Below are 11,209 nucleotides of genomic sequence, written 5' to 3'. Positions count from 1 at the left end.
ATAGTGATAGAACAATGGATGAATTGTCAGCCACAACCTCATCCCATGATCATTGACTAAAAACCATGGGTAGTCTGTTCTTGGCAAGTGTCACAGTCATTTTGTAGCAACACAAGGGGAATTTAAGGGGTCTGTGGCATTAAGAGATACACCATGGACTGTTCTCTGAAATGCAGTGTCACTGAACAGATCCAGATTCATCATCATAGACAGTTGTAATCAATGCAGTGTTGCTGACTAGATATGGGCTCACCACCATGGACAGTTCAGTACAACACAATGTTGCTGAATAGAGACAAGACCAGCACCATGGACAGCACCCCAGCTCAGTGCAGCACCACTCTGACAAAAGACAGCACTTCTTTCCAGGATTCCTAGAAGCCCACTCCTTTCCTTAGTCATAACATTCACAGTATAGTTTTAAAATTACATTTTAGGAGGTATGTTTTGTACATGTCACGTTTTCTCTCATTCTATAGAATACACCAATCAATAACCACGTTTCTAACCACAGTTTTTATGCGAGTAAAGTCATAACGTATAAAAAAAAAACAGCTGTGATGGAAACAGGAATTTTATAAATGCCAACAATAATAATGTGTGTGTTCGACATCGTGGGATCTTTTTTTTCTGTAAAATTAATTATATGAGAAATGGCGGTGGAATCTCTTTTATGCGCAAGCATTGATATAATAACCATCATATTGAAGTAAACTAGTAGTCACGAGATGATATGGTGTGTGGTCCTCCCACTATGACTTGGAAACCATGCAGTTTATTAGGCTACATATTAAATAAGTTATGATGAACTTCACAGGGTGGGGAATGTGCAAAGCAATGAACTTGATGCTCCCTTCCAATAAATATTGAGGGTCTTATTCTGGTGACATGATGATCGATGCTTGACTGCTGTTTGACAAATACAAATATTCTTGCTCTTGTCCATAATAATCTCATCATGATCATGTAGACTAGCAAACATTACAGCGTACCCACACTGTATCTGCGAGCTGTTGGCTAGAGCGCACGTGCCAAGACCACAGTAGGCAAATTTGTTATTTAATGCACCAGTTTTTGTGAGAGCTGAAAATGTGATAGAAACACATTGAACTTCAGATTTTAATTCGGCACATAAAAATGTAAGTGACAAAGACAATGTTGTGTGCACTAGGTCATCACGCACTGATTTTTATACGCAAAATTCTGTTTGATGGAAACACCATTGGTGGGGAAAATGTGCATGTTTTCTTTAAGCAGATGTTTGAATATTTGCATGAAAATATGTACCTTTTAGATGAAAACCTAGCAATTGACTGAGAAAATACTTGTACTGTTGTTCTGTCTGGTCCTGTCTTATGTCCTCTTGTACTTGTTCAGTATGTTACACTCCAAGAATGTGAGTGCATCACAAAGGTTGGCCGGGGACGCACAATTCTTGTTGTACTTCCCAAATGGAGTTCTCAGAAATAGAGGACATATCCAACAAACACATCTAATTTTACTCAGGATTATGTTTAAGACAGGACACACATCTGAGAATACATATGAGCCATGACCTTGGGAGAACTAATAGGAAGAAACATCAATCCCACTGTAGAGCTCAGCTCACTTTTCTTTGGTATTTGAATTTCTCAACCTCAAGGGTTATTTCTGCCCAGTGCATTTTATTTTCTTGTACATTTCAGGATAATTCAATCAGTTTGATGTACAGTGGGCCCTGTTAAGGGGCACTCAGTGAGACTAATGTAAAGGTGACCCTCAGGAAAGCTGGTCCATTGGTCAATACTGCCTTGCTAGTATTATCTTGCAGTGCAGTGCCCACATATGGAAGACCTGTCCTAAAGCTAACTGCTTGTAATCTGTTCAGCATCCCACATTATGGAAACACCCCTCATGTTTCCATGGGATTGCCACTAATCAACAATGACAGATTTTAAATTATTTTAATAACAACATGGATTGCCTGATGAAATGTCAGTTAGAACCTTGCAAAAATGTATTGGGAAGGTCTGAAATCTGACCAAACACCGTTCAAGGGAGTAATGACAGTTAACATGGCTAAACAGATACCAATACACACACACATGTCGATATAGGTCTGGTTTTACTGTGGATATTGATACTGTTGTACCTGTTTCCTACAGCATCTTCACAAGGTCCTTTGCTGTTGTTCTGGGATTGATTTGCACTTTTCGCACCAAAGTACGTTCATCACTAGGAGACAGAATGCGTCTCCTTCCTGACCGGTATGACGGCCATGGTGTTTATACTTGCGTACTATGGTTTGTACAGATGAACGTGGTACCTTCAGGCGTTTGAAAATTGCTCCCAAGGATGAGCCAGTCTTGTGGAAAACTACAATTTTTTTCCTGAGGTCTTGTCTGATTTCTTTTGATTTTCCCATGTCGTCAAGCAAAGAAGCACTCAGTTTGTTGAGAATGTGCAAATCAATCCCAGAACAACAGCAAAGGACCCTGTGAAGATGCTGGAGAAAACAGGTACAAATGTATCAATATCCACAGTAAAACGAGTCATATATCGACATAACCTGAAAGGCCACACAGCAAGGAAGAAGCCACTGCTCCAAAACCGCTATAAAAAAAGCCAGACTACGGTTTGCAGCTGCACACGGGGACAAAGATTGTACTTTTTGGAGAAATGTCCTCTGGTCTGATGAAACATAAATAGGACTGTTTGGCCATAATGACCATCGTTTTGTTTGGAGGAAAAAGGGGGAGGCCTGCAAGAACGAAGAACACCATCCCAACCGTGAAGCACGGTGGTGGCAGAATCATGTTGTGAGGGTGCTTTGCTGCAGGAGGGATTGGTGCACTTCACAAAATAGATGGCATCATGAGGGAGGACAATTATGTGGAGATATTGAAGCAACATCTCAAGACATCAGTCAGGAAGTGAAAGCTTGGTCGCAAATGGGTCTTCCAAATGGACAATGACCCCAAGCATACTTCCAAAGTTGTGGCAAAATGGCTTAAAGACAACACAGTCAAGGTATTGGTGGCCATCACAAAGCCATGATCTCAATCCAATAGAAAATGTGTGGGCAGAACTGAAAAGGTGTGTACGAGCAAGGAGGCCTACAAACCTGACTCAGTTACACCAGCTCTGTCAGGAGAAATGGGCCAAAATTCACCCAACTTATTGTGGGAAGCTTGTGGAAGGCTATCCTGTCACGCCCTGACCTTAGAGACCCTTTTTTATGTCTCTTTTTGGTTTGGTCAGGGTGTGATTGGGGTGGGCATTCTATGTCCTTAATTTCTATGATTTGTGTTTCTATGTTTTGGCCGGGTATGGTTCTCAATCAGGGACAGCTGTCTATCGTTGTCTCTTATAAAAGCTGAAATAAATCATTCTCTCTACTATTATTCTGACATTTCACATTCTTAAAATGTGGTGATCCTAAACGACATAAGACAGGGAATTTTTACTAGGATTAAATGTCAGGAATTGTGGAAAACTGAGTTTAAAAGTATTTGGCTGGTATAAGGTGTATGTAAACTTCTGACTTCAACTGTATGAAAAGCTTGTGAGTGATTTTCATTTACTATTTTAAGGTTTTGCACTTGAAAATGTCCTAACAAAAAATGAATCATACACTACACTCTAGACTGTTACTTTTCCTTATCTGATAAAAAAAAGTATTACATCAAATTCACTCTAAGAGCTCAGATGGCACTATTACGCAAATTAAGAGCAATAACATACCTTTCCCAGTAAACAAATAAATTGCTTTTTGTTTTTTTGTTTTAGACACTGTAAATACAGTTGGTTGACTCCCCTCAAATACTGTTGAGACTTTCAGAGTAAGACGGATACTGTGTGTGTGCCAGCAGCCAAAAAGGAACTGTGTAAAGATTGCTATAGCAGGAATGATTGAATCTGGCCCTATAAAGCAATCCTCTGCACCACAATCTGACATCACAAAGAGATACATGTGTTCTTGAAAGTTCCCATGTAGGCCAACCTAACCAGTGGGTGTGGGAGGCTTTTCCAGTGACACATCCTGTGATTTAGGACTTTAACATGTGATTTAAGACCAGTTAAAGATATCCAGTTGGTTTGACAAAAGGAAAGAGAATACAACATACCATTAGGGTACATTAGTACATTATGTGCTCAAGTGTATATTTAATGCTGACATGTAAATGTTCTATTTAGATCATCCTGTAATATTTCTAATTAATAGAGGTCTTACAAACTAATTCAGTTAGCGAAATAGCCACAGCTCAATCAAATGTACATGACTATCCCAAAAACAGTATAAAGCATAATACCTTTCTACAGGTCATGTGAGGTAGCATGTAAGGTAGCGGGTCTAGGAAATACCTTAAGCTGACATCAAGGTTTTATTGTCTGTACCTACACAGGCGGTTTGACGTAAAATGTTGCAGCTCCAGCATGTCTACAGCTGGTTCTGACCTGGTCAACCCCTCAAGCCTGATCTCGTTCCATTTTCAGAAATCAGTCCTAATCTTAGGTGATGGTACGGGAACATTTCAATGTGTTTCCTGCTGGCAGACTTCTGAGTCGTCCCCCATACATAATATCCATCCAATTCTGCCTCTCACATGTGCTTGGAAATGAGCATTTGCACCATGTAAGAGCCTCAAAGCTGTGAGTGTCAGGAGTAAGAGGGAGGAAAGGACAGAGGCATACTATACTGCACTCATTCCCTTGCTTTTGAGAATGGAATGTGTTCTTTGATGCAAAAATCTACATCTTAGAGTTTAACCAGTTACATCACAGTTTATGTCATGACATTTTACTGCTGGTTGAAACTTACACATTTTAATAAAATGTGAACTTCACAAACACAATAGTTGAAAATCCCCTATATGGGGGACTTTGAGCAGTTCTGGACTGGTTCCGACTGATATTTTGGTGTACAAAGGGCTCTGTGATCGCCGTAGGGTCCCATGCCTTTTAGTGCCAGGAAGCCCCATCTGTCTGCTCTCCTCTTCCACTCTCTCAACTGAGCTGACTTGAAGTGTCAGGTTTCACACCCAACATTTGCATAGGGAGTGACGTGTCACATTTTCTGGCCTATCTAGACAAATAATCGATTTGCTTCTCCTCTGAATTGACGACCAGCCTGGGAGACATGCCTTCTTGTGAAAGCAACCATTGTGGTTTCATCTCGTTGTGATATTCTCAGGTGGGAACATACAAAGAAATTTTATAGAATTGAAACAGGACCACTTATCTTGGTCACAGATGGACAACATCACTTTGTGCTTAAAGCTGAAGTTGTAACGAGTCTGCACACATTTTAATGGTGTCTCTGTGCATCTCATTGGATGTATAGGAGAAAACTCTCTGTCGGCAGTTATATGAAATAGTGTGGTAGCTGACAGCGTAAAGTTATGCCTGTGGTATACAAGTGTATTTTTAGTACAGGTGTCAATGAAAACATGATATTGCCTTTTTGTATTATGACTAGGATCTCTGGGACAAGAAACAACAGGATTTAGACTCAAGTCTATGTATCTATCTGCTGACACCATTTATGGTTTAACGAACCAAAGGCTTCCAGTTGTGTCCCCTGACTTAATGTTGGTTGGTATGAAACCTGTGCTGGCAACACCATACATGACAACAGTAGAAGATGTGTATCCCCTCGAGACTGCAGACCCCTCTTTGTTCATGGGGCAGGTGCCATATAGACAGGAACACGTTTGGCTCTGTTGCCTCAATAATTTGCTGTTTACACTGCCCTCTAGAGATGTGTGATACTGCATTAGTACTGCAGAACGTATCCTAGACAGCCTTAGTGCATTAGTACTGCAGACCTTATCCCAGCAGCCTCTAGTTCTCTTTTTATGTAATATCTCTCCTTGCTAATTCATTTTGAGGAGAAGTGTTGTATAGGGAAGGTCATACAAGATGCAAATCTCTTTATAGAATATACTGACCAGAGAGGATAAATAAGCCACCATTTGTTGTTTATTCTACTGGTATATATCAAAGTGCATACCTTATACTCCATAATATTGAAGGATTACAACCTGGTATGTGGGTGGAAGTGAACAGCTTGTGTGGACCTTGATGCAGCTTCAGGTGTTTCTGTTTGTGTACAGTGTGAAAGCAGCAGCCTGGTCCTTTTACACTAGGCTGGACTACCATGTCATCTTCATTTGTTCTAGTGGAAATGCTGTCTCTGAGTTAAAAATCTAACTCTAACTATTTTTGTGAGCACCTGCAGTGAGTGCATAACCCTAGAGAATTGCATGGTGGTGCTCATGCCTGAGTCACTCTATTGTGTATTATTTTACAGAAATGGACAATGGATCGCTTACAAATAATGTATTTGTGGACACAAAATCCACAATAACCTCAATGACTCATTTGTATTTGAAGGGACTCATGAAAAAGAGTAAAGGAGGGGACTGAAATTGACATCATTGAAATAGTAGCATGAAAACACGAATAGTGGGGCAGGTACAAATCGGGGTAAAATCATACTGTTGTCCATGATGAGTGGCAGATAAAGATGTTGAAACTATCCACGTTCATTGCTGTTAACTGTAAATTATCACAGTATATGGGAGGTTATAATAATCTTTAAAAAACCTTTTCACTAAGTAAAAACCAAATCCTGCAGAAATAAATCGGCTTAGTGGGCAGAATTAGAGGGGAAGGGTTTGGGGACAGGGTAGGATTAAGGAAAATTGTGCGAAATAAAGAGCGAGTGATCAAGAGTGACTGTGTGCGTGCGTCTGTGTCTGGAGGGCAGGATGATAGAGCGCGCAGGAGAGAGAGAGAGCGAGAGTGAGAGAGGGAGATACGCATTGACTGAGAAACATAGATTTTCATCCAACCTATCTGTTTTTTCTAATCCTCGACTGCACTGTTTAACGTTGATTGTCTAGCAGGACAATATTTTGTTTTAGCCGATTACGCCGTTTCTTTTGACGAATATTGGTCCTCATTGCTGTAATTTAAGTGTATTTGTGGCGAACTTCTCATATTTCCCATTTATACTTAAACTGCATCATGAACAGTTTGTGGGCACCTCTCGATCTCATACCTTTGGAATGGTGGGGATTACACAGCCGACAAACCGGGAGCATGTAAACGCGGATGGAGTTCGGGATTTATTGCAAAATAAGGGAAAGATGACTGTCTTCTCTTTGTGTCTCCTATTGTGCGCAGATCTACTGGATTTAGCTGTTGGTGAGTCATTATTTCTGCATAAAACAATCTGTGAGAGTAGGATACAAAAGCCTCTCACATATTTCATCATTCGTGAGGTCATAATGTTAAAGACGCGTGTGGAAAGCAGATGGGTCAGTCCGTGTACATTTTAAGCACTTTTAATGTTGGCCGCTCATTATGAACCATAGCATTCAATATGTATCATATCCACATACAATTGTCTCAACTTTTGCCCCTTCTGATGGAGTGAATGGATTCCTTAAGACCCGAAAATGATATTCCTCCGCAGCTTCAGTTTTGACTGCAGGCATTCTCCGATATGGTACCCAACTAGGGTTGTGTAAAGGAGGGGGCGGGGGGGTTAAATACACACACATCAAGCTATTTATTTGTAATGGTCCATAAGCTTTACAGTGTAAAATTAAGTAATATTCTTCTTCTTGTTGTTATTTTGTTATCATTATACTGTTATTACTTGTATCATACCACTAGCCTACTACTTTTGGTCTACCATATTTTGCAATGTGATATAAATCAGCAACAGATCGCTTTCTGTTGCTGCCTTTGAATAATGGCATTCAGCTCCAGAATAGGCTACCGGTACGTTTAGGGCTCTTGGGCGACTCACATTAACTGCACCCTTAGTTCAACTGCTCTCCATAGTCAAGGCCAGACTTCCATTAATAACAAATTAACAATATCCTATTATCTGTAGTTGAAGACAATTGGAACATGTACATATTTCCCACATATAATAGTTAAAATGGTGAGTGGGAAACAGATTAATCACTGGATGCTGCAACTTTCTGATAAGATCGAGGCGTTGTGTACTGCTGCATATTTTATAAACATAATCGAAGGCTGTACATGGGCTCCAGAGGGTTTGCCTTAAGCTTACATTTAAGATGTGGATCAATAGCATTTATTTATCCAAACAAGGCTACATCACATTCACCATTATAGTAAATTTTGTTTATTTGTCTGACACTCAAAGATCTGGCAAGATTTTACAGCATTGAAGCTAGTAATGTGTAGTTCGCTAACAAATAGTTATTTTTGATAGACTCTTTTTACTGACTCATTATTCGTTGTACTGAGTGACTCTTTAATTTTAGTCGTTCGTTTGGCCTGCTGGTCGCAATTAATTCCACAGCAGTATTAATATGCGCTCCTCTGGTGACTCCGGAGACGTGCTTAGACCAACAACTGTCTGTCATATATGCACGCAGGCAAAATCGATCATGCTGCAGGCAGCAGGCAGCATAGAGAAGACAAATATATATTTAGATCCGATAATTGATCATATGGTGCAATAATGAATACATTAATTGATTATTGAACGTTATGATGGGCACAGCTTTGTAGAACCAAAACATTCACAGCCTCTGCTCAACAAACTCGAGCTCGAGAACGAACCGTTTGGGGTGCTCTGGTCCCTCATGGCATTTAAGCAATGCATTTTGCCAAGAGTCGTTCACCATCTAATCCGATTGTGGCCACAACTAGGCCTTGTTTCAAATGTAGGCTACCAATCAATCAACAAATGTACATTGTTTAAAGCACGATTTTACAAGTATCGGTCACAAATGGCAGCTCAAATATGCCCATTAAGGTGAACAACATGTGAACAAGGCTTGTAGAATCATGAATATTTCGACTTTTCAGTGTATGTTTGCCTGTAGAGGGTCCTGTATGTTCTGGGCATTATCGAGCACTTTGGATGTGAACAGTATTCCAGATAATGGTTAAGGCATTATACTGGAGAAGCAGTTTACATTCACCTTTCATATCCCGCTAACGAGCATTTCTGTATCCATGAATTAACAGAATATTCCTAATTTGCCTAGTTTGCGGAAAGATTTTTTGACAGGCGGTGCGAATTCTAATAATTTAGATATTTCTCTGCTTATAATTTTTCGACATTAGGTTGGCTATTTGTTGGGCAACTTGTCTGTAATTAGATGCATGCAGCTTCTCTTCTGTCATTACATAACGCTCTAGAATACTAAATAAAGCCTTACTCACCAAAATAATGTTATACATTGATTGAGTAAATCATCAACAATCTAGTTGACATTAGTAAAGTTGTGCCTTTCATTTCTGCTTTTCTCGCTGAACAAAAGAGTTTAGAGATTGGGGAGATTATTCCGTGCAAATTTTCCAAATGACATCAGGTTGTTGACCGGTTTTAAGGAAATGAAAATCTGTGAAAATAACTTCAGTTCATATTCCAACTATTGCTGTTCCTATCTGAACTGAGCCTGCGTAAAACGCGAAAAATAACATCAAATGTTATAAGTTATTTACATGCCACAGTATCCAGTCTATGATCAGCAAATCCCAGGTATCTTGTTCGGGTTTCTGAAAATCGGGATATGAGCTATTAGGGTCATTGTAAAAGGGATATGATGTATATATGCGTCAACTCAAAAACACAATACTTGAGTATCCCGAATAATGATGGGATATTGGTGTGCATGTAAATGTGGTCACCGACTCGAACGAAATGAGTCGAAACATTCGCTCTTTTGACTGCACAAGTCAATAAGATCAGAGTCAGTAAAAAGAGCCGACCTTTCCATCATTTTTTGATGCAAGCTACATTCACACGTTGGCCTTCAAATATGTAATCTATAGGCTGCCTCTTGACTGTCCTGTCCCATTCATACAATGTTAAAATAACTTTTCTGCTAAATAAGACGTTTGGAATAGTGGCTGAGCAATCTAACCAACTGGTCACTGAAAGCAATAGATGGTGACAAAGTATTATGTCATTAATTTTCAATGGAAGGTTTGAGATGAAAAGGTTGAGGAAAGTTGAATTTCACGCAAATCATCAATAATGCTGCTGCACAATAACCAATTGAGGGGGTGAAGACTTTGACACTTTCCTCTTGAACCGAGGGTGATACTCATTTTGAAGTCGCAGACAGGGCTACATCATCTCGACACCATGAGCCAGATGTATATCTTCTACATTCACCCCCCTTTGACCTCCTCCCCCATGAGAGATCCTCCCACAGTTGGGCACCATTGTCATGGGCAGGAAATGAACCCTGGTCTCCCATGGGAAAAACCAACATGTTGACCATTTGATGAGGGTAACACTGATTTTGAAGTTGCAGTCAGGGATACCTCATCACAGGACCATGAGTCTGACTCATGTGCGCTACACTATGTCTGGGGACTACGATGTTTCTAGTGAAAGCATAGAGTCAGGAATGTAAGGTTAATTGCCACTAGATCTATGCTGCTCTGGAAATGGCACCAGCACATTATTTGGTCGCACCAACCTGAGGAGATAATGACCTAACCTGGGTCCCATAATGTACCTGCATTCCATACAGAACTAGGCTAATAATGAGTAGTCCTTTTTTAAATTAGCATGCACCTATGTTCTTACATTGATTTGGATAGATTTTCTCAGGTTTCAATGTTCACTTTTTTATCATTGTCAGTTTATGAATGTATTGGGGGCCTGTAATTTTATGATAAAAAAGTAAGCAATTTCATCTAACATATCCAGGGAATGCAGGATTGATATTTTCATGTGCAACCTGTTGAAATAGGATCCAGAATTATTAGATTTATTTTTGGACATCTTTGTGCACATTGGCGTAGGCCAAAGTGGTTGCCAACTGGTTGATCTTCAAGGCATTCCTAGCCGATCACCAAATATTTCTGTAGAAAAGCCCCTTTTTTTAAATCCTGTTGAGCTGTTGCCGGTAGGTGCACTTGTTTCAAAAGTCCTGTACACCAGGTAAGAAAAGTAAAACTACCATCCTACCGATCCTCGACTTCGGCGATGTCATTTACAAAATAGCCTCCAACACACTACTCAACAAATTGGATGCAGTCTATCACAGTGCCATCTGTTTTGTCACCAAACCCCCATATACTACCCACCACTGCGACCTGTACGCTCTCGTTGGCTGGCCCCCGCTTCATACTCGTCACCAAACACACTGGCTCCAGGTCATCTACAAGTCTTTGCTAGGTAAAGCCTTGCCTTATATCAGCTCACTGGGCACCATAG

General features: G+C 40.1%; 1 protein-coding gene across 2 annotated transcripts in view; it reads left to right on the top strand.

Annotated features, from left to right (window-relative positions):
• The first annotated feature begins 6,715 nt into the window (after nt 1–6,715).
• Nucleotides 6,716–11,209, top strand: part of LOC129815167 (immunoglobulin superfamily member 21-like) — a 309,353-nt gene continuing 304,859 nt past the window's right edge. For both annotated transcript variants that reach the window (XM_055868652.1, XM_055868651.1), the window contains exon 1: nt 6,716–7,191. In XM_055868652.1, coding sequence (XP_055724627.1) covers nt 7,053–7,191 — 139 coding nt within the window. In that variant the 5' untranslated portion in view covers nt 6,716–7,052. The remainder of the gene's footprint in view (nt 7,192–11,209) is intronic.

The sequence above is a fragment of the Salvelinus fontinalis genome, chromosome 18 (genome assembly GCF_029448725.1).
Source record: "Salvelinus fontinalis isolate EN_2023a chromosome 18, ASM2944872v1, whole genome shotgun sequence".
NCBI lineage: Eukaryota > Metazoa > Chordata > Actinopteri > Salmoniformes > Salmonidae > Salvelinus > Salvelinus fontinalis.
Note: the sequence above shows the minus strand (reverse complement) of the source record. Positions and strands in the feature narration are given on the sequence as shown.